This window comes from Symphalangus syndactylus, chromosome 19 (assembly GCF_028878055.3).
Source record: "Symphalangus syndactylus isolate Jambi chromosome 19, NHGRI_mSymSyn1-v2.1_pri, whole genome shotgun sequence".
In the NCBI taxonomy this organism is placed as follows: domain Eukaryota; kingdom Metazoa; phylum Chordata; class Mammalia; order Primates; family Hylobatidae; genus Symphalangus; species Symphalangus syndactylus.
The window spans coordinates 42,158,634-42,186,439 of record NC_072434.2 but is presented as its reverse complement, the minus strand read 5'-3'; the positions used below and the strand labels follow the sequence as shown (position 1 = coordinate 42,186,439).

Sequence of the window (27,806 nt, the reverse complement as noted above, 5' to 3'; positions counted from 1 at the left end):
CCACGCTGGCTCTCTCTCACTGTTGTGAACAAGCTGTATTCTGACCATAATGTTTTCCGTTCCTGTCTCACCTGGAAACTTTGAGTCATCTTTGATGATTCAGCTCAGACATCATTTCTTCCTCCCTAAAGCCCCATGAAGGGCCACCACTGGGCCTCCTGGCCATTTGTGTGCCTGCCTTGTCCTCCATATGAGCCCCTTGAGGGCAAAAACTGTCTGATTCCTCTTGTTTCTGGCAACCTGCACAGGTCCTAGAATAGAATGGATACCACTAAGTGTACAGTAAATGGACAAGGGTGCTGGGTTTTGAGTGCTGAAAATAGGCTGGGCACAGTGGCTCACACCCGTAATCCCAACACATTCAAGACCAGCCTAGGCAACATAGCAACCACCCGTCTCGATAAAAAAAAATTTAAAAATTAGCCGGACACAGTGGCACGCACCTGTAGTCACAGCTACTTGGGAGACTGAGGCAGAAGGATTGCTTGTGTCAGGAGTTTGAGGCTGCAGTGAGCTATGATCTCCACTGCACTCCAGCCTGGGTGACAGAATGAGACTATCTCAAAAAAAAAAAAAAAAAAAAAAGAGTGCTGAAATAAAAGAGCACACACACACACACACACACCACCACCACCACCACCACCAACAACAACAACAACAAATGAAGCAAGACCAGAACCAAAATCTCTTGACTTCCAGCCTAGAACACTTCTGTGGGTGACTCACCCTGTCTTGCCAACCCATCATGTACCCTTTGGCTGCCTCAGGCACAGGTATCTAAGAGTGACTCTTTCACTGTTGCCAAATCCAGCAGCAGGTCATGTCACTGTCTGAAATGTCAAGAGCTACTTTTGGTGGCTGCTGAGCTGCGTTTCCACGGTCCTTGTCTTGCATTCCCAAGGCGAAGCCTAAAAGCCATTGCCAAAGTTAGGAGAGCAGCCAGGAGGGAGGGCTGGCCGTCAGCATCTTGCCCTAAGATTCCTTTGCGATCAGATTAATAACAAAACATGTTAAAAATAATAATAATAGCTAACACATAGTGCTTTCCATTTGCCAACACTTTTCTATGTACTTGCATGGACTCAGTAATTTAGTCCTTCCCCAAGCCCTATGAGGAAGGTACTACTAAGATTCCAGCTTATATAGATGAGAGGACTAAGGCATAGAGGTTACCTAGCAAGTAAGCGACGGGGGCAGGATTTTAACCAGGCATTTGGCTCCAGAGTTTTTCAGTATTACATAGTTTACTGTTATTGTCCATTTGTAATTTAAAAAGTCTTTTAGCAGGATTACTATGTTATCATCCATTGGTAATTTAAAAAGTCTTTTAGCAGGCCAGGTGTGGTGGCTCACACCTGTAATCCCAGCACTTTGGGAGGCCAAGGCAGGCGGATCACTTGAGGTCAGTAGTTCAAGACCAGCCTGGCCAACATGGTGAAACCCCATCTCTACTAAAAATACAAAAATTAGCCAGGCACGGTGGCACACACCTGTAGTCCCAGCTACTTGGGAGGCTGAGGTGGGAGGATCACTTGAACCCGGAAGTTGGAGGTTGCATTGAGCTGAGTTCATGCCACTGCACTCTAGCCTGAGTGACAGAGCAAAACTCTGTCTCAAATAAAAAAAAAAAAAAAGTCTTCTAGTAATTTAATGTTTATGAAGTGAGTTCAAATCCATCACCTCACTGAACACTTGCAATAACCCAGCAAGGGGACTGAGGGTCAGGAAGACAAGGGATTTTATCAAGGCCACATAGTGGCAGAGCCCACCCTCTGGAGCCTGTATTCAGTCTGATAACCATTCATTCATTCATTCATTCACTGATTATTATTCTTTTTTTGTGATGAGGTCTTTCTTGCCCAGGCTGGAGTGCAGTGGTGTGATCATAGCTCACTGCAGCCTTGACCTCCAGGGCTCAACTGATTCTCCTGCTTCAGCCTCCCAAGTAGCTGCAACTACAGGTATAAGCCACCACATGTGGCTAATTTTTAAATTTTTTGTAGAGTCAGGGTCTCAACTGTGTTGCCCAAGCTGGTCTTGAATAAGTGGGCTCAAGTGATCCATCCACCTTGTCCTCCCAAAGTGCTAGGACTACAGGCATGAACCGCTGCTCCCTGCCCCTATTCATTCTCTCACTTACTTAGCATTCACTCCTTCATCTACCTAAGAAATAGAATGATGGCTGAGCCCTGTGCACACCATACTCCCTCTCTATCCGTCCCTCTGCAAGGGGCTTACTCCAGGATGGCGCACTCCAGGGTGAGGCAGAGCTGCTGAAGAGACAGAGATCATCCCCCTCTGAGGGCTAATCATCTTCTCAGGGCTCCTAAATACACCTACTGTGCGGCAGGAAAACCATGTCAGAGTTCTCTGACTTCCCAGTTGGGTGAGGGGCTCCTCTGTGCCTTCAGAGGCCCCAGGCTTCCACCCGATTGCATGGAGTTGTTACTGACCATTTTTCTAGGAGTCATGTCAAAGTTCGTTGGCCCACAATAGGCCAAGCAGAACAGTATGGCAGGGTCCACAGCAGGGCTAGGTATCTTTGCTGGGAGAAGCCCTCATTTATCATGCTAGGCTCTAAAGTCCTTTCCCACTCCCACCTTTCACTGAAGAGACTCCAGAAGGGGATGGTGTGGAGACATTTATTGAATGTTTATGGGACTGGTCCACATGGGTCAGGGTTGGGTACAGAGGCTTCCTCAGGGCTGCCTGGAATGTCACTGGTGGTCACTGTGGCCATGAAGCAATGATGGAAGAGGCGTTTGGAGTTCACAGCCTGCCCCTCATTGCTCTCCAGCTGTGGGTTCAAGCAGGGGTAACTCTGCTGGAGAGGGCTCACTCTTGGCACTTCTGCTGCCATGCCTGTGTTCACACCTTGGCAGTCAGGAGAAACCTCCTCAGGGCCTGGAAAACAGCAAACTGGGGGTGTGGGGCTCTCTTCTTCCCCATCAGGATCACACTTCCCAGCTGACTTCTCTGGTGCCTACCTTGGGCAGTGCATTGTGGTCAGAGCTTTAGAAGCATCATTTGTTTAACATGTATTTACTAACAATACACCACACCATGCACTGAGAGCTGTCAGTGTTGCTCATGAACTTGCAGTTTGGTGGAGGAAACAGATAAGAAACAATTGTTAAGAGCTACGAAGACTTGACCTTCACCATAACCCTATGAGGTAGGTACTATTAGAAATCCATTTTATAGATGAGAACACAGGATTATCATACAGCTAGTATGGAGAAGAGTGCTGGACATTTTTAAAACATAGATTGTTCTCACTTTGAGAATAGATTCCATGCTTCTCTTTGTTGAGTGACTTATCTTCTCTCTTCCTCTTAAATCAAAACTTGAAAGGAAGTCCACTTGGCCTTATTATTCTCTACCTTCCATTCATGACTTGTTCAGCTGCAACTTACTTGGTTCTGCCCCCACTATACCTTCAAACTATTTGTCACTAAACCCATGGTCACTTCTAAATCCTTATCTCCCTTGTCGGGCACGGTGGCTCACGCTTGTAATCCCAGCACTTTGGGAGGCCGAGGCGGGTGGATCACGTGGTCAGGAGATCAAGACCACGGTGAAACTCCGTCTCTACTAAAAAAAATACAAAAAATTAGCCGGGCGTGGTGGCGGGCGCCTGTAGTCCCAGCTACTGGGAGAGGCTGAGGCAGGAGAATGGCGTGAACCCGGGAGGCAGAGCTTGCAGTGAGCCGAGATTGCGCCACTGCACTCCAGCCTGGGCGACAGAGTGAGGCTCCGTCTCAAAAAATAAATAAATAAATAAATATATAAATCCTTATCTCCCTTGACTTATCAGGAACATTTAACATTATTTATTTATTTTAAATTTTACTTTACCAGTTATAGGACTCTGGTTCTTTTTTCCTTTTTCTTTTTTTAATCAGGAGCATTTGACACAATTGAACATTTCTGTCTTTCTAGATAAAAAGTGTATCAAGTGTTTAAGCCAAAAATTCGAGTCATCTCTCACACCTTCTACCTCGGCCCTTTCAAAAAGCCAGGTCCTGCTGGTTCCACCTAATAGCCATCTGTGGTATCCACCCATTTCTCTCCATCCTCAACTCTATCACCTTAGGTCGGGCTTTCATCATCTTCTGCCCAGACCCCTGGAACGGCCTCCAGTGGGGGCCCCTCCATCACATCCTCCGTGCTGTAGCCAGAGAGATCTAAGATCTTTCTAAGATCAAGTGAGTCTATGTACTATTCTTTCTGAAAGCTTTCAATCTCTTTCCATTACCTGTGCTCCTTGAGATGGCATCTCATTGTGGCTTTAATCTGCATTTCCTTAATGACTAATGAAGTTGAACATATTTTCATGTGCCTATTTGCCACCTATATGTCCTTTTTTAAAAACATTATTTTATTTTGAGATAGGGTCTTGCACTGTTGCCAAAACTGGAGTGCAGTGGCTTGAACATGGCGCACTACAGCCTTGACCTCCTGGGCTCAGGTGATCTTCCCACCTCAGCCTCCTGAGTAGCTAGGTTTATGGGTGTGCACGACCACATCCACCTTTTTTTTTTTTTTTTTTTGTAGATACAGGGTCTCATTATATTGCCCAGGCTAGTCTTGAAGTCCTGGGCTCAAGCTATCCTCCCACCTTGGCTTCCCAAGTTGCTGGGGTTACAGGCCTGAGCCACCATGCCTGGACATTTTAAAACATAGATTGTTCTCTGTTCCTCTTTAATGAAGTGTCTGTGCAAGTCTTCTGCTCATTTTCTAATGGGATCATTTGTTTTCTTAATGTTGAGTTTAGGGTATTCTTTATATATTTTGTTTTATTTATTTATTTATTCATTTATTGAGACGTATCACTCTGTCACCCTGGCTGGAGTGCAGTGGCGTGATCTCAGCTCACCACAACCTCCATTTCCTGGGTTCAAGTGATTCTCCTGCCTCAGCCTCCTGAGTAGCTGGGATTACAGGCTTGTGCCACAAGACCTGGCTAATTCTTTTTGTATTTTTAGTAGAGACGGGGTTTCGCCATGTCAGCCAGGCTGGTCTTGAACTCCTGACCTCAAGTGATCCACCCACCTGGGCCTCCCAAAGTGCTGGGATTACAGGCATGAGCCACCACACCCGACCAATCCTTATATATTTTGGATAAAAGTCCTTTGTCAAATATGTGAATATATTCTCCAGTCTGAGGCTTGCCTTTTCATCCTCTTAACAGGATCTTTCACAGCATTAAAATTTTGAACTTTGATGAATACTGGCTTATCTTTTTAAAAATGTATTGTGCTTTTGATGTCTTGTTTAAGAATTCTTTGCAAAACCGCATGTCATGAAGATTTTTCCCTGTTTTCTTCTAAAAGTGTTAGAGTTTTTTGGTTTACATTTAGATATTTTTTGAGATAATTTTTGTACAAGGTGTGAGATCTAAGTAAAGGTTTATATTTTACTTATGGAAGTTTAGTTGTTTTAACACCATTTACTGAAAAGATTGTTCTTCCCCAGTTGAATTGATTTTGCACCTTCGTCAAAAATCTGTTGGACAACCTTATGACATCAGTCTACTTCTGGACCATATTTTGATCCATGAATGTGTCCTCCCCTCCTCTAATACCGCACTATCCTCATTACTGTTTATTATTGTTGCTATACAATAAGTCTTAAAATTGAGTAGTGTGATTTCCTCCAACTTCATTATTCTTTTTCAGTATTACTTTAGCTATTCTAGTCCTTTTGTCTCTCTCTATATAAATTTGAGAATTAGCTTATCTATCTATTATCTATCTATCTATCTATCTATCTATCTATCTATCTATCTATCATCTATCTATAAAACTGCCATTTTGGCCAGGCACAGTGGCTCACACCTGTAATCCCCGCACTTTGAGAGGCCAAGAGGGAGAATCGCTTGAGCCCAGGAGTTCAAAACCAGCCTGGGCAACATAGCAAGAACCCATCTCTACAAAAATAAAAAATTAACAAGGTGTGGTGATCCCTCTCCAATTGTGGGGGTCTGAGCAGCTGCCAGTCAAGCCTTCCAGAAGTTACAAGACCTTGGCTCAAGTCCTCATTCTGGTATTAAACATTGTGCTACTTTGTGCCAAACCCTTCTCTTCTCTGGATCTCAGTTACTACTTCATAAAATGGAATCAAAAATACAACTGGCCTAATTTTCTGTTTATTTTCTGTGAATTCTTTTCCATTGAGCTCCTTGGGAGGCTGAGGTGGGAGGGTCACTTGAGCCCAAGAAGTTGAGGCTAGATTGTGCCACTGTACTCCAGCCTGGGTAACAGAGCAAGGCCCTGTCTCAAAAAAAAAGGGCAGGTTGCAATTTTTATGTTTACTATGTTGAGTTTTGCCATTCATGAACATAGTGTATTTCTCCATTTTAGGTCTTCTTTGATTTCCTTCATCAGCATTTTGTAGTTTTTTTGTTTGGTTGGTTATTTTTAGAGATAGGGGTCTCCCTCTGTTGCCAGGTTGGAGTACAGTGACATGATCATAGCTTACAAGTGAGCCTTGAACTCTTGGGCTCAAGGGATCCTCCCACCTCAGCCACATGCCATCAAGCCCGGCTAAGCATTTTGTAGTTTTCTTTTTTTTTGAGACAGAGTCTTGCTCTGTCACCCAGACTGGAGTGCAGTGGTGTGATCTGGGCTCATGGCAGCCTCCGCCTCTTGGGCTAAAGCAATCCTCCCATCTCAGCCTCCCAGTAGCTGGGACTACAGGCACACGCCACCATACCCTGCTATTTTTTTTTTTTTTGTAGAGACAGGAGTCTCGTCATGTTGCCCAGAATGGTCTCAAACTCCTGGGCTCAAGTGATTCTCCAGTCTTGGCCTCCCAAAGTGGAGGGATTTTGTAGTTTTTAACATACAGAACCTGTACATGTTTTGTTAAATTTTACCTAAGTATTTCATTTATTTTAGAGTAACTGTAAATGGTATTATTGTGTTTTTAGTTTGGGTTTCTAATTTTTTGTTAGTAATATATATAAATACAATTGATGTTTGGTTTTGACTTTACTGTGACCTTGCTAAACAAACTTATTTCTTTTTTTTTTTTTTTTTTTTGAGACAGAGTCTCACTCTGCCGCCCAGGCTGGAGTGCAGTGGCGCAATCTCTGCTCACTGCCAGCTCTCCCTCCAGGGTTCATGCCATTCTCCTGCCTCAGCCTCCCGAGTAGCTGGGATTACAGGCGCCTGCCACCACGCCCCGCTAACTTTGTTGTATTTTTAGTAGAGATGAGGTTTCACAATGTTAGCCAGGATGGTCTCAATCTCCTGACCTCATGATCCACCCGCCTGGGCCTCCCAAAGTGCTGGGATTACAGGCGTGAGCCACTGCGCCCGGCCCAAACACACTTTGTTCTAACAGGTTATTTTGTGCATGTTTTATAGACTCCTTGGGATTCTTGGTTATTTAAGCTTTCATTTTTTTTTTTTTTTTTTTTTTATTATACTTTAGGGTTTTAGGGTACATGTGCACAATGTGCAGGTTTGTTACATATGTATCCATGTGCCATGTTGATTTCCTGCACCCATTAAGCTTTCATTTTAAGGCATTCCAACTGGTACAGGGATTTACTTCAACCTTCTCTCTTCAATACAAGAATCCCCTTAGTGCTGGGCGCGGTGGCTCACGCTTGTAATCCCAGCACTTTGGGAGGCCGAGGCGGGCGGATCACGAGGTCAGGAGATCGAGACCACGGTGAAACCCCGTCTCTACTAAAAATACAAAAAATTAGCCGGGCGTGGTGGCGGGTGCCTGTAGTCCCAGCTACTCGGAGAGGCTGAGGCAGGAGAATGGCGTGAACCCGGGAGGCGGAGCTTGCAGTGAGCCGAGATTGCGCCACTGCACTCCAGCCTGGGTGACAGAGCGAGACTCCGTCTCAAAAAAAAAAAAAAAAAAAAAAAAAGAATCCCCTTAGCTGAATCCCATATTTAGCCTTTTCCTGATTACCTTCCATGGATAGAGGTGCTTTTTTAACAAACAAAACAAAACAAAACAAAACAAACCCAAGGATTACAAATTTGTGAGTGAAATATGGCCCAGAGTGATGGAGTTCTTTTTGCAGTATTTCAGGTATACTCTAAAAAAGTTCTACCTTTATTGACTCAACATCCATCTCCCTATGGCTTTCTCCACTGATTTCAGCTCTGTTCTCTTGATTCTCATAAAAATGTCTGATCCTCTTGTCCCAGAACAACCTTACAGAGATCTGAGGCCCTAGGCTGTGAGCCCGGAGTCTCCTCTGTTCAAGGCCAACTATCCCCAGCTCTTTACCTAATCCTCACATGACCTGGTTCCCAGATCTGAAGTAGTCAACTGCCTCTGATCATCTGATTGGTCAAAGTCCATCTCACATTATGGGGCTCTGAGCAACTGGCCAGCCAGGGCTCTGGGGAATCCCTTGGGCTTCCAGGAGTTACAAGACCTTGGCTCAAGTCCTCATTCTGGTATTAAATCATTGTGCTACTTTGTGCCAAACCCTTCACCTCTCTGGATCTGTTACTACTTCATAAAATGATGTAGAAAATACAACTGGCCTAATTTTTCTATTTCTTTCCCTTTGAACTCCAAGTTCTGAAGGATTTTGTCTACATAATAGACTGCATTTATTAAGTACTAATTTTTTCCATTCTGTATTAATCAAAGAGCTCTGATCAGCAGGAGAGCACCTATGTTAATTACCCCCCTGGAACTGATATAATTCTAGCTCAAAGAGAAGAAACTTGGTCCGTGTAAAACCTTTGCAATATTGTAGCCAGCTGAGGCAACAGAATTGCTTGAACCTGGGAGGCAGAGGTTGCAGTGAGCCGAGATGGCGACATTGCACGCCAGCCTGGGCAAGAGGGTGAGACTCCGTCTCAAAAAAAAAGAAAAAAATTGTTGGGCTGGGTGCGGTGGCTTACACCTGCAATCCCAGCACTTTGGGAGGCCGAGGCAGGTGGATCATGAGGTCAGGAGTTCAAGACCAGCCTCTGGCTAAGATCAGAAACTCCGTCTCTACTAAAAATACAAATATTAGCCAGGCGTGGTGGCAGGGGCCTGTAATCCCAGCTACTCAGGAGGCTGAGGCAGAGAATTGCTTGAACCCGGGAGGCGGAGGTTGCAGTGAGCCGAGATCACACCACTGCACTCTAGCCTGGGCAACAGAGCGAGACTGTCTCAAAAAAAAAAAAAACAAAAACAAAAACAAAAAACCTTTGCAATATTGGAGATTGCTCAAGAATCCCCACTGCTATGTTTGGGGACCCTCAGGAAATTGGAAACCAAAGTTGGGAACCTACAGAGTAGACGATAAAAAGTTATTTCTGAGATGTGATGGCTGGTGAGTTCTATCCAACTGAAAGTTAATATAGATCATCACTCCTTTGCTTCCAGACCTTATACTCTGTTAATGTGACCTGAGGTTCCACTCACTTTTTTTTTTTTTTTTTTTTTTAGCAATTACATTACATTTTTGGCTTATGCGGGAAGCTGTTAAAAAAAAAAAAGGTTAGGCCAGGCGTGGTGGCTCATGCCTGTAATTCCAGCACTTTGGGAGGCTGAGACAGGTGGATCACCTGGGGTCAGGAGTTCAAGACCACCCTGGCTAACACAGTGAAACCCCATTTCTATTAAAAATACAAAAATTAGCCGGGTGTGGTGGCAGGTGCCTGCAGTCCCAGCTACATGAGAGGCTGAGGCAGGAGAATTGCTTGAACCCGGGAGGTGAAGGTTGCAGTGAGCCAAGATCACAACACTGCACTCCAGCCTGGGTAACAGAGGGAGATTCTGTCTCAAAAAAAAAAGAAAAGGTTTTTAAAAAAAGAAAATGGTATGTTTGAGATTGCCAACATGTGAAACTTGAAGCGCCTAATAATAATGAAAATGAGAGCTACTAATTGTTAAAAGCCTACTATGTATTTGAGACCAATTAAATACCAGTAAGCATCACTTCTAGTTACTGCAACAACTTTCTTAGTAGCTATGATGGTACACATTTTAGAGTAAACTGAGGCTGAGAGAAAAATGACTTGCTTAAGGCCACACACTGACAGCAGCAAGGCCAATATTAGAACCAGGTTTTCTGGCATCTCTGCCCAGCGCTGTGCCTTCCCTCCTTTCTCCAAGGACCTCTGTGGCCAGTCCCCCATTACCTGGGGTTCTCAACCCTGAACATGGGCCTAGCCTGTGGTGACCAGCTTGGAAAGGAGTTCTCAGGTTTTCCCCCTGTTTGGAGGAGCCAAAACAAACTCACCACTGAGTGAAGCATGTTTGGTTCCTTGGTGTTACCTCTCAAGTATGGTTAATTAAAAAGCAGTGGGCTCTGGGGTGACATGACTGAGCCTTCCGTGGAAGGTGGGAGGGGCTGATGAAAGTCTTTCTGCAGTATAGGGGCAGCTGCTACAGGGAAAGGTCTCTGGCTGGGAGGCAAAGGCTTGGCCACCAATTGGCTGGGTGACCTTAGGCACATGACTGCCTCTCTCTGGGCCTCAGCTGCCCCATCTATACAGTGAGAGCATCAGACTTTACTTCTAGGAGCCTTTGAGTTCTAGTTGATGAGAATGGCTGACTAATGACCTCTTCACCAACACCTTTCAGAAGAGGATAAGAATTGGACTCCTTAATTTTTCCCCCAGTGTTTTAGTATCTTATTAAATGTACCTAGATATCACCTCTACACTCACCTCACTGACCTCATCTGCAAAATGGGAGTTGATAATCATCACCAGGCAGAGTAGCTGAGCAGTTTAAAGGGGATGATGTGTTTGAAGTCCTTAGCACAGTGCCCAGCTCAACAGTAGGAACTCACTTTTCTGATCTAGCCAGTTCCTCACAAAGTACCAGAATAAGAAAGTTATGGTCTCCATTGCCATCCCAAGTTTGGGGATGGAATGGGTGTGAGGGTGATGGGACAGAGTACAGAATGCCTGGGCAGGGGAAGAAGCCTGTTTCAGAAACTGCTTTTCCATTTACACTCTGCTCTTGCCAAGGCACTCCCCATCCCACCCTTGCCTCCATACTCAGAGCCGAGGACCCCAAGGGACAGTGCAGTCATAGGCTTTAGAGTCTGGGAGATCTGGGTTGACATCGCAGTGACACATGCTCACTGGCTGTGTGGACTTAGTTCATTTCCCTTGGCTGAGCCTTGGTTTCCTCTGCTATAAAATGGGGGTAAAGACCTCTCTCCATGTCTTATTGAAGGGCAAGAGAGCAAACAGAAATGAAAGTCTGTCAACAGTAAAGCTCTGATGAATGTAAGATAGTGGGCCTGTAACCATCTCAGATGCAGAAGGAAGCTCCTGGGTTGATGCTTTGGGTGCAGAGGGAAGGAGAGAACAACACTTAATGAAGAAGAAGGGGAGGAACTAAGAGCTGAGTTTGAGCAAAAGGCAGAGAGAGCCTAAACCTGTTATTTAGTAAAAGGTCAGGCAATGCACTTTTCTTCTTAAAAATAAGAAGCAAAAAGCAAGAGGACATGCTGTCTCAAATCCTCGTGACTGAATAATCCAGCCGGTGGCTGAGCAGTGAAAAGCGGGAGGATGGTTTCCATTCACAGGGCCAAGGGATGAACTGTATTCCCCTTGAGCCAGAAAAGTAGGATCTGGGGGATGGGTAGGGCGGGGTGAGATTAGCAGCACAGAGCACAAGCCAGAACATCCCACAGTCCTGCTCTAGGAGGATGGAAAGAGCAGGACTTTGGAGGCAGAAAGACACATGTTTGATTTCCAGCTCCACAATCACAAGCTACATATGACCCCTTGTGCAAATCATCTAAGCTCTCTGAGACCTGATTTTTGCATCTGTAAAATGGGTTATAATGAGACCTACCTCATTGGGATAGCTGGAAAGATTAGAGGAGATGGTGCGTGTGAAATTTCAAACAGTGTCTGGCACACTGTAGGGATGCCCCTTTCACAGCAACAGGGATAAGGAGAGGAAGGAGGGTGAAGGGGAGAGTTGGCTCTGTCACTCATTTGGTGACTTTGGGTCTCAGTTTCCTCATCTGTAAAATGAAAGTAATAACATGATCTATACCCTACCCAGTTACCATAAAGAGCAAATAATATGGTACATTTAGAGCTAGTTCATTCCTTTTACCTATATGGTATCAATATTTCATTATTCTATTATACCACAGTTTATGATCCATTCCTCTACCTATGGACATTTAGTTTCCAATATGACAGGTTCTTAAGATGTCTGTCTTTATGAAGCCTCTCCTAATGCAACTATTTCTTTAAGGCAGCTAATTAGAAGTAAAATTACTGAGTAACAGGGTATATATATAAAACTAACAATTATATAATATTGATAATTAATTATGTAATAATGAAATATATTATATATAATAATTATATATTAATATATCATATATAATTATATTTTAACATATCTAATATATAATTATGTATGATATTATATATTATTATATATATTATTTAAATTGATATTGCCAAAATTCTCTGTAAAGTGGTTGTACCAATGCATACTCTTACCAGCAGTATATGAGAGTACCTGCCTCCCCCACCCCAACCTTCCAACCTTCTCACTTTTAATATGATACATTTTTGGGCTTTTGCTAATTTGCCAATGTAATTTTTTTTTTAATAAAGATTTTTCTTTTTTTTTTTTTTTTTGAGACAGGGTCTTGATCTGTTGCCCAGGCTGGAGTGCAGTGGCTGATCTTGGCTCACTGCAACCTCCACCTCCTGGCCTCAAGCAATCCTCCCACTTTAGCTCCCCAAGTAGCTGGATCTACAGGCATGCGCCACTATGCCTGGCTAATTTTTGTATTTTTTGTAGAGATGGGTTTCACCACATTGGCCAGGCTGGTCTCGAACTCCTGACCTCAAGTGATCTGCCCGCCTCCATCTCCCTAAATGCTGAGATTATAGGTGTGAGCCACAGTGCCTGGCCTGGATGTATCATTTTTGAATTGCATTCCCCTGATTATTAGTAATGTTGAGCATCTTTTCCTGTGCATTGGGCATTTGTATTTCTTTTTTAACAAATTACATTTTTCTCATCTTTTAAGGTGTACTTATATCAATCCTGCCTTGTTTTATATATAGTTGATTCTCATTATTCATGGTAGTTATATTCTACAAAGTCACAGCAAACACTAAATTAACAAATACTGAATTATTGCTCCTAGGGGAAATACAAGGTTATGTTCCTGTGAGCCTCTGGTCACATTTTTGTCAACTGATCAATATGTAACTTTGTTTTTCTATGTGTGTTTCTGTTTAAAGCGACCTTATTTAATATGTTATTGATTCATTAACACTGAACTCATGGCCAACAGCACTATAACCTAAAACTCATGTCTCTAAAACAAACAAAAACAGGCCGGGCACAGTGGCTCACACCTGTAATCCCAGCACTTCAGGAGGCCAAGGCGGGCAGATCACCTAAGTTCAGGAATACAAGACCAGCCTGGCCAACATAGTGAAACTCTGTCTCTACTAAAAATACAAAAAAAAATTAGCTGGGCATGATGGTGGGTGCCTGTAGTCCCAGCTACTTGAGAGGCTGAGGCAGGAGAATTGCTTGAACCTGGGAGACGGAGTGAGCTAAGATCGCACGACTGCACTCTAGCCTGGGTGACAGAGCAAGACTCCATCTCAAAAAATAAAAATAAAAATAAACCAAAACAAAACAGTGAAATCACCCATTAAAAATAAAAAAATACAAAAACCATGGCACTAAATAGACTGAGAAAAAGACACTTGCTTATACCATGAGAGCTGCAAAGAGAAGGCAGAGCATACCTTATTCAATATCACCTAGGATACATGTGTAAATCAAATTTTTTGCTACTCTGTGTGTGCCCACATTTACAAATGACCTCAGAATTGCCTTGAGTATTGATGTTGACATTACAAGTAAATTTTAGCAAGTAGAGAAATTTGCAATACAGAATTGGAGAATATGAGGACTAATTGTGTGTGTGTGTGTGTGTGTGTGTGTGTATAGATATTTAATGTAATACAATATCTTTGCAGCCCATCATTTGTTTTTTGTTTTTTTTTTTGTTTGTTTTTTTTTTTGAGATGGAGTCTTGCTCTGTCCCCCAGGCTGGAGTGCAGTGGCGCATCTCGGCTCACTGCAAGCTCTGCCTCCCGGGTTCACGCCATTCTCCTGTCTCAGCCTCCCGAGTAGCTGGGACTACAGGCGCCCACCAACACGCCCAGCTAATTTTTTTGTATTTTTAGTAGAGATGGGGTTTCACCGTGTTAGCCAGGATGGTCTCGATCTCCTGACCTCGTGATCCGCCCGCCTCGGCCTCCCAAAGTGCTGGGATTACAGGCTTGAGCCACCGCGCCCGGCCCCATCATTTGTTTTTTAACTTCACATACAGTGTCATATTATTTGTACTTGACATAGGGACATTTGCCAATCTTTCCTTTATTTTTTAGAAAATTATACATTTTATACAAATTCATATATTTTAATTAGTCTGTTTCTGGACTCTTTCTAGTCTAGGTTTTTCAACTTTAGTACTCTATTCTCTACTCTAGGGTTTCTCAACTGGTACTATTGACATTTTGGGCCAGATAATTCTTTGTTGTGAGGTACTGTCCTCTTTATTGTAGGCTGTTAAACAGCATCCCTGGCCTCTACCAATAGTTATCAATAGTATCCCTTCCCCGATTGTGACAACCAAAAATCTTTACAGACATTGCCAATTGTCCTAGGGAAGCAAATTTGTACTCAGTTTAAAACCACTGCATTGCCCAATTCTATTTGTCAATTTCTGTGCCAATATCACAAAACTTATATTTTTAAACAGAAATCCTGTATTTTAAAAAATGTCCTGCTGCCTGATAGAGCAAGTCCCTCCTCTTCTTTGTTTTCCAAAATTGTGTTGTTCACTCTTGCACCTGTATGCCTCTAGATTAACTTAGAATTAATTTGACAAATTCCATGAAACATTTTTATTTATTCTTATGTATAGGTTAATTTAGGAAGAACTGGCATTTCTATGATATTGAGCCTTTCTATCCACATACATGCCATATCTCCCATATAGTCAGGTTCTTTTATGTCTTTCATTAACCTCTATAAAAGGTGAAACCAGCTGGGTGTGGTGGCTCACACCTGTAATCCCAGCACTTTGGGAGGCCAAGGCAGGTGGATTGCTTGAGGCCAGGAGTTTGAGACCAGCCTGAGCAGGACAGTGAAACCCCATCTCTACTAAAAATACAAAAAATTAGCCAGGTGTGGTGCTGCGCACCTGTAGTCCTGCTATTCAGGAAAATGAGGTGGGAGAATCACCTGAGCCCACGAGTGCAAGGCTGCAGTGAGCCATGATCACGCCACTGCATTTCAGCCTGGGCAACTAGAGTGAGACCTTGTCTCAAACAAAACAAAACAAAATGTTGAAGCCTCAGTTGTCTCTGGTCTCCACCAGGTTGGGTCTATGTGCAGACGTTTTTCTTTTCCCCTGCCACTGCCTCTCAGGTCTTTCTCACTCCAAGGGGAGCCAGCTGAGTCCTTCCACCCTCAAAAGTGACCCCTCCTGCTTTTCGCTGCTCAGTCACAGCTGGATTATTCACAGTCATCAGGATCTGAGAAGGGTTCTTGTGCTGTTGCTTGTTGTATTTTTATTGTTAACTTGGAAAATTCGTGTTTACAAATGATGGCATTCAGCCCTCTCTTTCTGAGACTTAGCTACTACCCACCTTGCCCCTTCTACCTCCCCAATGCCTCCTGTCACCCTTACTTCTTCTTCTTCTTCTTCTTTTTTTTTTTTTTTTTTTGAGACAGAGTCTTGCTCTGTCACCCAGGCTGGAGTGCAGTGGCGCCATCTCTGCTCACTGCAAGCTCCGCCTCCCGGGTTCACGCCATTGTCCTGCCTCAGCCTCCTGAGTAGCTGGGACTACAGGCGCCCACCACCACGCCCAGCTAATTTTTTGTACTTTTATTAGAGACATGTTTTCACCGCATTAGCCAGGATGGTCTCGATCTCCTGATCTTGTGATCTGCACGCCCTGGCCTCCCAAAGTGCTGGGATTACAGGCGTGAGCCACCGCGCCCGGCCCCACTTTTTTTTGAGACACAGTCTTGCTCTGTCTCCCAGGCTGGAGTGCAATGGCGCAATCTTGGCTCGCTGCAACCTCCGCCTCCCGGGTTCAAGCGATTCTCCTGCCTCAGCCTCCCGAGTAGCTGGGATTACAGGCGCCTGCCACCACACCCAGCTAATTGTGCATTTTTAGCAGAGACAGGGTTTTGCCATGTTGGCCAGGCTGGTCTTGAATTCCTGACCTCAGGTGATCCACCTCCCTTGGCCTCCCAAAGTACTGGAATTACAGGCATGAACCACCACAACTGGCCGTCAACCTTACTTCTTTTGCTTAGCTTAAATTTCTCCCCCAGGCTGCCTGGCCTTATTCCCTGTGGTGCCCAGTGTGAATGACCCTGTCACTGCAGAGGGCTCACTCAGTCCTGCCCACACACATGTACCCACTACTTACCCTATGCTGGGACAGCCTTTCTCCTTTTTTTTTTTTTTTTTTTTGCCTTAGCAACTTCTTCACTAAACTCAACACTAACTCAAGTATCCTTCCCTGTTTGAAATCTTCCCTACACTTTGTATCAAACAATTTTGTGCTTAGTTATATACTTGCACAGACCCAGTGTGGTGACTCGAGGCAGACAGATGTGAGCTGTATTTCAGCCCACCACTTATTAGCTATGACAACTTAAGCAAGTCATCAAAACTCTCTCAGTCTTGCTTTTCTCATCTGTAAAATGGATTTAATAATACCTATTTTGAGCATTGGCTACCAAACTATACTGAAAGATCTTTTGCCAATAGAGACTTACTTCCTTTCTTCCTTCCTTCTTTCCTTCCTTCCTTCCTTCCTTTCTCTTTCTTTCTCTCCCTTCCTTCCTCCCTCCCTCCCTCCCTCTGTCTCTCTCTTTCTCTCTTTCTTTCTGAGACAGTCTCGCTCTGTCGCCCAGGCTGGAGTGCAATGGCGCGATCTCGGCTCACTGCAACCTCCGTCTCCCAGGTTCAAGCGATTCTCCTGCCTCAGCCTCCTGAGTAGCTGGGATTACAGGCACGCACCACCATGCCCGGCTAATTTTTGTATTTTTAGTAGAGACAGGGTTTCACCATGTTGGTCATGCTGGTCTTGAACTCCTGACCTTGTGATCCACCTGCCTCGGCCTCCCAAAGTGCTGGGATTACAGGCGTGAACCACCGCGCCCAGCCCAGAGACTTGTATCTCTCATAATACCTTTCAGGAAGTTGTCAAAATGTGTGCAAAAAAGGCTTGTGAAAAAGCAACACTTTATTTTTTGCTCCTTAGAGGCACTTGATAACCTATACTAATGAAGAAATGTGTAGTCTGGAACATCAGATTATTTAAAAAAAACACATACACACAATAAAAGCACTTGTATTTCGTTTCTGATAAATTATGAGTTTGGAAGCAGCAAATTTTAAAAATTAATTCTATTTTGTTTGAGTTAATATTAAAATCAGTTTGCATTCCCAAGGCTAAGATTAAAACATCATCTTAGACAATCCACAACATGGATTAATCTTTGTGTGACAAATGGAGTGTCGTCTACATTAAATTATTTTGACAAACAATGTAAACATGAAGAGTTTAGGATGGAAATGTTTAGATCACGAATCTCCTGAAAAATGTGCCGCTGCTTCTGCATATTCCAGGAATAGTCATGAGGCAAATGTTCCAAACATCATCTCTACATTTCTCCCCCTGAAAAGGTGCTAGTCTACTGAATACAAGGACATCACCTGGCAACTTCCTTACCTGCTGTCTGTAAGCTCAAGCCCGGGTCCAACTTTGTGTGGGGCTTAGAGCTGATGAACAGGTAGCAGAGCACACAGGCGGTAACAATGAAGGCGAGAAGGACCACTGCTGCTATGGACAGGCCTATGAGAGCGCCAATGCTGGGAAGAGAAGACCACATGGGAGCTGAGAGTCAGGAATGGACTTGGGAGACATGTTATAGAAGTGCTGTAGCTAGGCTAGAATGACTCTGCTGGGAAGAAAATGTACAGAATAAAAATATTTAAAAAAAAATTTAGGCCAGGCACAGTGGCTCATGCCTGTAATCCCAGCAATTTGGGAGGCCAAGGCAGGCAGATCACTTAGGATCAGGATTCAAGACCAGCCTGGCCAACATGGTCTAAATACTAAAAATACAAAAATTAGCCGGACGTGGTGGTGGGCTCCTGTAATCTGTAATCTCACCTACGCGGGAGGCTGAGGCACGAGAATCACTTGAACTCGGGAGGCGGAGGTTGCAGTGAGCCGAGATCGTGCCACTGCACTCCAGCTTGGGTGACAGAGCAAGATTCCATCTCAAAAAAAAAAAAAAATTAGTGTTGTGTTGTAGGAATCAGCTTTGACTTTTGTTTTGTCCCTACTTATCTTAAACAAGTTCTCTATGCTTCAGCATGGGAAAGAAAGTACACCAACTATACGCCAAGGACTCACCACCAAGGACTCATACCTGACCCCACTCAGCAGCACCATCTCCTTCCCTCCCTACTTTCCTCACCTGCTCCCACCCCAGGGAGCTGGAGATGGTCTTAGGGGACCCCCACACTGCTGTTTCTTAAGAATCAAGACACATATAGTAGGCCTTAGTTAAAAGCCAGCTGTCCTTCCAGCCTTAGGCAATTTCTTTTCTTTTTGTTTTAAGACAAGTTCTTGCTCTGTCACCCAGATTGAACTGCAGTGTTGCCATCTAGGCTCACTGCATCCTCAACCTCCTGGGCTCAAGCAATCCTCCCACCTCAGCCTCCCAAATGGCTGGGACCACAGGCATGTGCCACCACGCCCAGCTTATGTTTTTGTAATTTTTGAAGAGATGGGGTTTTGCCATGTTGCCCAGGCTGGTCATAAATTCTTGAGCTCAAGCAATCTACCCACTTTGGCCTCCCAAAGGGCTGAGATTACAGGCATGAGCCACCATGCCTGGCACCCCCTCCCACTCACCCCCCCTCCTTTTTTTAAAAAAGAAAGAAAATAGAGACCAGGTTTTGCTATGTTGTCCAGGCTGGTCTCAAACTTCTGGCCTCAAGCAATCCTCTCACCTCAACCTCCCCAAATGTTGGGATTACAAGCATGAGCCAACCGTGCTCAGCCAAGCCTCAGGTAACTTCTGACCCAACCTCCATGGTTCTGCTGACAACATCAGTGTCAACTCCATGTCTCAAATACCTCCACTGCTGGTCCCTCACCCTCCAACCTCACTGCCTCTGCCCAAGTCAGGCCTTGGTCACCTGGTCTGAAGGAAGAAACAGCTTCCTTTTTTCCTCCCACAACACTCAACACAACACTTCTGACACCAGATGTATGGGAGGTTTTTCCCCACACATCAAGCAATTCTCCAGCAGACACCATCAATTCTGGCACCATCTCTAGGCAAACAGTGTCAGCTCCCACAGGTTACAGGCTCAGTCCCACAAGACTCCCTCCTGCCCTCCCATACCAATTGCAAGTAGTAGGTTGTCACCTATACTTCTGACCCACCAGCTATAAATCAGTGTGCCCATTGCCCCTTCCTTGGGGTTGATTAATTTGCTAGGACAGCTCACTGAACTCAAAAAAACACTATGTTTACCAGTTGATTAGGAAGGATATTACAAAGGATACAGTTGAATGGCCAGTTGGAAGAGATACATAAGGCAAGGTATAAGGGAGGGGCATGGAGCTTCCATCTGGTCTCCAATCACACAACCCTCCAGGGACCTCCACGTGTTCGGCAATCCAGAAGTTCTCTAAACCCTGTCTTTGGGATTTTATGGAGGCTTCATTACATAGGCATGATTGATTACCACTGGTGATCAGCTCAACCTCTGGGCCCTCTCCCCTCCCTGGAGGTTGGAGTGAGGTGGGGCTGTAAGTTCCAGTGCTCTAATCACATGGTTGGTTTCCCTGGCAACCAGCCCCCATCCTGAGGCTCTCCAGGAGCCCACCATGAGTCATCTCATTAGAACAAAAGATGCTCCTATCACCCAGGAAATTACAAGGAATTCAGGAGCTCTGTGTCAGGAACTGGGGGTTCAGAGACCAAATTTTAGAACAAATGATGCTCCTAGCATCTCTATCTATAAGGGCTTTAGGAGCTTCAACTCAGAAACCAGGGGCAGAGACCAAATATGTATTTCTTTTTTTTTTTTTTTTTTTGAGACGGAGTCTTGACTCTCCTGCCTCAGCCTCCCCGGTAGGTGGGATTTCAGACCTCAAGTGATTCCCCCGCCCTTGACCTCCCAAAGTGCTGGGATTACAGGCGTGAGCTACCGTGTCTGGCCAAGACCATGTTTAATCAGCCTTATCCTCCCATTGTCTAGGCCCCGGCATATGGTTGGCAGTTGGTAAATATCCTTTGGTACCTACTATGTGTCAGGTGTTATGGAACACTCTCCCAATGAGAAGGCATAGGTGGCATCAGGCTTTGTCCTTGCCTACCCTTTCTTCTCTAGCTCTCCTGCCCATTTTCTTCCCTGACTCTGGCCCCAGACACCTGCCCTTGCCACTTCTGCAGGATTTCCCTCCCTGTTAGTTAATGGCTAATTTCACTCAACCAAAACACCTGAGAGCTTTGAAGAGCCTGCCTTCCCATGGCTAAATAAATTATTGGACATCTCTGCAATGGAACAGTATAGCACATATAGAGACCTTATTAATAATAGAGATGTTTTCAGGCAGGGCGATGTGGCTCATACCTGTAATCTCAGCACTTTGGGATGACAAGGCAGGCGGATCACTTGAGTCCAGGAATTCAAGACCAGCCCGGGCAACATGGTGAAACCCCATTTCTACAAAAAATACAAAAATTAGCCTGTCATGGTGACCACATGCCTATAGTCTCAGCTACTCAGGAGGCTGAGGCGAGAGGGTTGCTGGAGCCAGGGAGGTGGAGGCTGCAGTGAGCCATGATGGTGCCACTGCACTCCAGCCTAGGTGACAGAGCAAGACCCTGTCTCAAAAAAAAAAAAGTTTTCAGATCTTTTAGATTTTAATATGTTTTGTTTTGTTTTTTGAGATGGAGTCTCACTCTGTCGCCCAGGCTGGAGTGCAGTGGCGCAATCTTGGCTCACTGCAAGCTCCGCCCCCCAGGTTCATGCCATTCTCCTGCCTCAGCCTCCCAAGTAGCTGGGACTACAAGCACCCGCCACCATGCCCGGCTAATTTTTTGTATTTTTAGTAGAGACAGGGTTTCACCGTGTTAGCCAGGATGGTCTCGATCTCCTGACCTCGTTATCCGCCTGCCTCGGCCTCCTAAAGTGCTAGGATTACAGGCGTAAGCCACCACGCCTGGCCTAGATTTTAATATCTAAGATAATGGATAAATTTTTATGAACTTATTGATGATATTAATTGAAAAGAGCAGGACACACTACTAATTACATGGCATAACCCCAATTTAACTAAATAAGTATACATATATGCATAACTATACACATGTACACATGAAAGGTTGATGGAGATACAACAACTAACAGGCTGTCTCTGGGTATAGTTCAGGATGTGGATGTCCTGTCCGGGGCCCCTTGGATCTTATCATTGTGAAATATTCTGATACTCTGGCCAAAGTTTCCTTCTTTTTCTTTTTTTTCTTTTTTTCTGAGACAGGATCTCACTCTGTCACCCAGGCTGGAGTACAGTGGCACCATCATGGCTCACTGCAACCTCAACCTTCCAGGCTCAGGTGATCCTCCTGCCTCAGCCTGTTGAGTAGCTGGGACTACAGGCATGTGCCAGCACACCGAGCTAATTTTGATATTTCTTTGTACAGACTGGGTTTCACCATGTTGCCCAAGGTTGTCTCCAACTCCTAGGCTCAAGCAATCTGCCCGCCTTGGCTATCCTGGCCAAAGTTTCTACTGCAAACAGCTGTTACCTCTTTGTCTGAGGGGTTTCTTGGGCCCAGAACAGGCTCTGTGGACACATTGGCAAGTCAATAGTGCAGGATAATCAATGCCTTCCTTACCCCACCAGCCCATGACTGATGACTGACAGAAATTGTCAGCTAAATATCCAGCTTCCTGGCCATCAGGTGGGATAACCCTGAGGAGTACATTCTACACTGGCTGGCAGAGTTTAAGCTCCAGTTACCTCTGGTGTAATTTGCTTGGTAATACACCCATTGTTGGCTTCTTCCTCTCCCTGTCTCACTTTCTCATCCTCTACCAGTGATTTTTGGGATCACTTTCCACATAAACTACTTGCCATCAAATCCTCATCTCAGAGTCTTCTGGTGAATCCAAGCTTAGACACTGGATTACTCATGACTTCTTTCTCTTTTCGTTTCTCTTGTCCTTTTCACATTTTTTACATTGAGTGTGTAGGGCTTTTTAGTTTTTTAGTTACTTTAATTAAACACTGTTTTCTCATTTGAGATATGCTTACTGTTCGTAGGGCTGTTATCTAGGAGAATTGTGCTTCGCTTGGGGCCCGTGTGTGGGACAACTCTGGGTTCCTGGATGGAAAGGGGCCTCTAAGAGAGGCCCTTTGAGGAGTGAGGGGGAGAGTTTTGTCTGTCCCTGTCTACCATTCTTTCTCCAGCTTTCTTGCCCTCTTCTTCCCTGACTCTGGGGTGATACATTCCAGATCGGAGGTCAGTCAGGGGGCAGGCACTGTCTCTGCTGGTCTGTCCTGGTGACAGAGGAACCAAACTCCAAGGACAGAGTTGGGAACAACAGGGTAGGCTCCAAAGAAGGAAAATCTGTACTTAGCATGAGATGAACTTCAAATGATCAGAGTTGTTCCATGGTGAATGTACTGCCTCAAGCAGGGATGAGTCCCTGTCATGGGAGAAGCTTGTGCAGGACACATGAATGAGTTATATCTTTCAATGAAGTTAGAGATTCCTACCCTGGGTAGGAAATTGGATTAGAGAGCCTCGAGTCTTCGAGGATTTTACCGTTCTGACTCTGAAAGATAAAAACCCACTGTGACTCCTAAGAAAGAATTGGAGGGACAACCTAACAACCAAGGGCTTTGGAGTCAGGTAGTTTTAAGTTCAAATCCTGATTCTGCCACATTTAAGCTGAAAAATCACTTTACCACTCTGACCTTCATTTTCTTCATTTATAAAGGTTTCTATCTCACCAGGTGGTGGGAAGGATGAAATGAGGTGCTGTAGACACGGTCTGACCACAAACTCTGCCTTCCGGCAAGGCTGCTGTCTTCTGGCTCACACCCTGGTAAAAAAACAGAACTAGTGATGGAGGAGGGTGTTTGGCAAGTGGACCAGACGGTGTGACAGCACCAACTGCCTCTCCACAGGGTGTCTTCACTTCCTGAGGCACAATTTCAAAGACAGCAATTCTCCTTGAGCACTGTCTCTCCCAGGAAACAGTGCTTACCTGGAGATTTTGATGTCTTTTTACTGACTTGCATGAAAAGGGCCAAGTGGAATTTACAGCAAAACAAGGTCTCCGCCCTGCAATATCCGGGCTCTGTTAGGAGCATGCCGGAAGGGTTATTTCAAGGTTCAGAGCACAGTGATGCCCGAGACATCCTGAGGACTTTCGGTTCCTCTCCTGCACTTTGCAGTTGTCTGTGGTATTTATGAATCACATTATGTCTGAGTCCAGGAAGAGTCACCCTAGAGCCTTTTAGCCTCCTTGGGGTCACAGAATGGGAACACACTGACACGGGATGTTACCTCAGAGATCAGCCCATCCAAACCCCGAAGAAAGCATTGTCTGAGCCACTAAAGCATGCCACGTCAGGGTTTCCAGGGCAACGGAAGGGACCACAAGACAAGAGCTGTGTAGGGAAGGGGTTAGTGGAAGAGGGAAAGGGTCCTGGCTGGGTGCTGAGAGAGTTACTCACTTCTGTGTCCCCAGGGGCCAGCACAGTGCCCAGAAGACACTAGAGGGTCAGTGAGTATTTTTCAGATGATCTGAGTGGATCAGGTTATAAGAGCGATTCAGACAGTAGTAGACAGGACAAGCCAGGGCTTGAGATGAGACAGGCCTGAGTTTTCAACCCAGCTCTGCCACTGCCTCTCACTGGGACACTCCCAGATAGTAACTTAACCGTTCTCAAGTTTTCTCATGTGTAACATGAGAAGTGCCAGGGTTGTGAATGCGTGAGAGCATCTAACCCTTGGATAGTCTTAGGTAATGTTCTTTAAGTCTCAGTCTGCTATGATATTGCTAGGAGATCTCGGACAATTCACTTCCACACTGAATTTCACTTCCCACACCTGTGAACCAAGGAAAGGGAACTCTCTTATTGAGCACCTACTATATGCACTGGTCACTTTCATGTGCATTATTTCTCTTAGTTCTTACAATTCCATCACACAAATATCCCTATCACCACTTTAAAGTTGAGAGAAAATACTAGAAAGTTAAATAACTTTTCCAATCCACATAGATAATAAGTGACAGATTCTGACCAGCCCCAAAGCTCCACATTGTCTTTGTACTTACAAGGGAGGTCAGTACCATCTTATTTCAGCACCTAGCTCAATGCCAACTACACAGTGGGCCTTCAACAAAACTTCATTGCTTCACTTTAGGTGAATGTTGTGAAAGTGCCCTAGCGAATATTATCACAGTAAGAGAAATCTGATATAGAAAAATTATCACAGTGACAGAAATCTGACATAGCTGACTCCATCTTGCGTCTAACTTTACGAGCTGTCTTTCTTCATTCCTGGGCACAGGCCAAGTTAACTATAAGAGGAATTTAGTTTATAGTTTAACTTTAAAACAAAGATGATAACAGCCCCTTTCCAAAACTAACACCCTCCTTGCTCAGGGACTGCAACTGCCTTTGTTAAACTAATAAATTAACCACAAGGTTAGAATTATGGTTCAGGAGTCCTGTAGCTGGAGGTCACATGATTTGTAATCTCCTCAACTCCTCCTATAGGAGGAATTGTAAAACCTAAAACTGGTGTTTGAGGTATCTTTCAGACTTTTCATTTTGATAGACCAGTTGGTGCCACCTGGACCAGTAACCCATACCAATAAACTGGCTCAACTGGTCTTGTGAGCCCCCCTACCCAGCAACTGACTCAGTGCAAGAAGGTAGCTTTGATCCCCTACGATTTTATCCCTAACCCAACCAATTGGCATTCCCCATTCCCTAGCCCCATCTGCCACCAATCCTTGAGAAACCATAGTCTCTGAATTCTCTGGTGGGGTTGGGGGGTGGGGAATGAGGGTGCGGATTTGAGAATTATGTCCTATTTTGCCACTTGGTTGGCACTGTGATTATTAAACTCTTTGCTGCAAAACCTGTTGTTCTCAGTGCATTGGTTTTTCTGGGCAGCAAGCAAAATGAACTTGTCAAGTGATTACCATTGTATCTCTAAATAAACCGTGAGTTCCTTAGGGGCAGGGAATAATTGATTTTTGTGTTTCCAATGCCTTGCAAAGTGCCTGGCACAAAGTAAAGGCTAGAATGAATGAATGAATGAACGAACGAACGAATGAATGAATGAATGTATGAACAGAAAACACATTAATATAATTCCCTGAGTTATAGATAGCACAAATATGTAGGATCTGATAACCTGGCCATCTGAAAATCATTTAGAATTGTGGATCGAGTCACCTAGAAAAAGCAATAATATTTGTAATTGTCATTGGCATATGTCAAGTTGATTTCATCTCTGTTATGTCATTTGACCCTTAGTCAGAAATCAGGACAATGATTGATCATTCTACTGCCCATTTGATAGATGAAAAGCCAGAGACTTGAGAAGTTTTGGTGGCATAGGACGCTGTGCTTTCCCACCCAGAGGGCAGCAGCCTCTGCTCCTATACCTCCAGGGATAGGAAAATCACTAACTACTGAGATGGCCCACTCAATTTTTGCTGATGCCTGTTTCCCAAAGTAGGCTGAGGATCAAGTTCCATTCTCCAGGTGAGGCCTTTGGAGACCCAGGGGGATTGAGACCTATTACCCTCTCAACCCAACACTTAGGCTCCAGGAATGCAACTTCTTCCCTGAACAAACGGGGAAACTGAGGTCCTATGGGTGGAGATTCAACACTTCTATGAATATAGTCTGAGCTAGCTTCTGCACTATGCCATTGTCTCATGATGAACTTGGAGGCAGCTCTGACTCCCGAGTCTTCTGCCTTAGCTTGAGGATGGGGTACATCCCCAGCACTCACCACAGGGCTTGGCACACACTAAGTGCTCAGTAGAGAGTGCCCGAAAGAATGACTAAATACAAAAGGGAACCAAGGGTTGACGCTAGGCTGAGGCTGGGGTTGGGGTGTAGCACCAGGCGAGGGTTAAGGCTGGAGGCTGAGGTTTGGATGTAGATCTAGATATTAATAATATTTGGAGTCAGGATGTGGGAGAAGAGCTGAGGTGGAATTGCAGGCAGGACAGAAGAGGAGGTTGGGGCTGGTGATAGAATAAGGTCTGGGGTCAGTACTGGGAAGTGTAGAAAGTCAGGGATAAGGCTGGTGTTGATATTAGGAAGGGCACCTTGGTGGGATGATAATTGGGGTGGAGTTGGGCTGCCTGTGAATGTTTGAAGATGGAAGTTGCTGTTAGGGGGAGGCTTGATATGTGATTTGGGGTTGGGATAAGGGTGGTGATGGAATGAAGTTTGGGGTGGGGATAGAGTGAGGATTGTTTTGGGTTAGAGGAGGGGGAGGTCCGAGCATGGCTCTAAATAATGGTTGGGGTCAGGATGAGGAAATCGAGCTGAGATGGGGTTTCACGGGGTGGTAGGGCTGATGCTGTGGGCACGAAGACGGTAAGGGCTAGAGCTTGCTGCTGATGTTCAGGTGGGCACTCGGATGAGGGCTGAAGCTGGGGTGAAGGGGCTGAGACTGGAGTGGGGTTCAAGGTAGGGTGAGGGCCAGGGACGGTACCTGAGCCACCACATGTAGCTGTGCTCGTAGGGGAAGAAGCTGTGCGGGTCGTCGCAGCAGTACTTGTGGTCGCGGAAGCCGCAGCAGAAGACAGCGGCCGCCTCGCCTCCCGGCCGCGGGCAGCTGAAGCCGCGCACCACCTCCTGCTCTGCGCTCACGTAGCTCGTGCAGGCGCCGCTCATCGCGTCCCGCGCCCGGCCCGCCGCCACCTCGGGCTACCAGACGGCCGGCTAGAGCCCAGCGGGGAAGCGAGGGACCGAGCGAGACGGAGCTGAGCCTGAGAACGGCAGAGACGGAGAGACGGAGGGGCCGAGAGAAGCCGAGACAGAGACAGAGACAGACAGCAGCGCGGGGCCCCGAGGACCGAGCGGCGGCCAGGTGCGCGGCCCGCGCGGAGGGGATGCGCGGGCGGGGCGGGCGGCGGGGGCCGGCGGCGGGAGTGACGGCTGCTGGAACGCGGCGGGAGCCGGAGCGGACGCGGGGAGCTGGGCCGGGAGCCGCGTGCTTGCCCGGCTCTGCCTGCGCTTCCTGCCCCCTCCCCACTGCGCTCCCCCTGCCTGCACGAGGGCGTTGGGTGCTCAACGACAGCACGACGCGGCCAGAGTGGCGGGGCGGGAATTCGAGGCCAGGGCGCGGGCGCCTCACCTGCGCCGAGCCGGCGCCGGGAGTCTCGGGGCATTCGGGGCTGGGGCAGACAGACAAGGCACCAGCCGGCGTCCACGTGGCGGGGTCAGTGAGGAGAGTGAACACAACCTCACCCAACCTCCGCAACAACCCAGGGGCCCGGGGCTGTTCGCAGCCGTGTTAAAGGTGAGAGCTGAGGGCCAGAGAGAAGCCATTTCCCGGAGTCCCTAAGCCCATGAGATTTTAACCGGGGGCGGCCTAGTAGGAAGTCCTTGCTCTTTCTACGGCTTTCATGGTGCCTCTTTTCTAGCGGGCTTTTAGATGTCCTCATCATCTGGAGTCCCTGCTAGTCTCCCTGAGAGCTAGCT

General features: G+C 45.8%; 2 protein-coding genes across 9 annotated transcripts in view; one reads left to right on the top strand and one right to left on the bottom strand.

Annotated features, from left to right (window-relative positions):
• Window positions 1-45: 45 nt before the first annotated feature.
• Window positions 46-26,996, bottom strand: SHISAL2A (shisa like 2A). Of its 3 annotated transcripts, XM_055235273.2 has the most exons (4): window positions 26,815-26,996; window positions 17,754-17,893; window positions 11,794-11,968; window positions 2,629-2,904 (listed from the first exon to the last, which is right to left on the bottom strand). In XM_055235273.2, the coding sequence occupies exons 1-4, from the start codon at window positions 26,994-26,996 to the stop codon at window positions 2,898-2,900; spliced, it is 504 nt and encodes a 167-aa protein (XP_055091248.1). In that variant the 3' UTR covers window positions 2,629-2,897. The 3 variants fall into 3 exon arrangements, with proteins under 3 accessions (XP_055091249.1, XP_055091248.1, XP_055091247.1); XM_055235274.2 differs by lacking the exons at window positions 2,629-2,904; window positions 11,794-11,968 and adding an exon at window positions 46-251; XM_055235272.2 differs by lacking the exon at window positions 11,794-11,968.
• The window catches only part of TUT4 (terminal uridylyl transferase 4), a 223,386-nt gene continuing 222,455 nt past the window's right edge, over window positions 26,876-27,806 (top strand). For 3 of the 6 annotated variants that reach the window (XM_063613832.1, XM_063613824.1, XM_063613815.1), the window contains exon 1: window positions 26,876-27,192. The gene's annotated coding sequence lies outside the window, so the exon portion shown is untranslated. The remainder of the gene's footprint in view (window positions 27,193-27,806) is intronic. The other 3 variants (XM_063613818.1, XM_063613816.1, XM_063613819.1) reach the window with 1 other exon arrangement.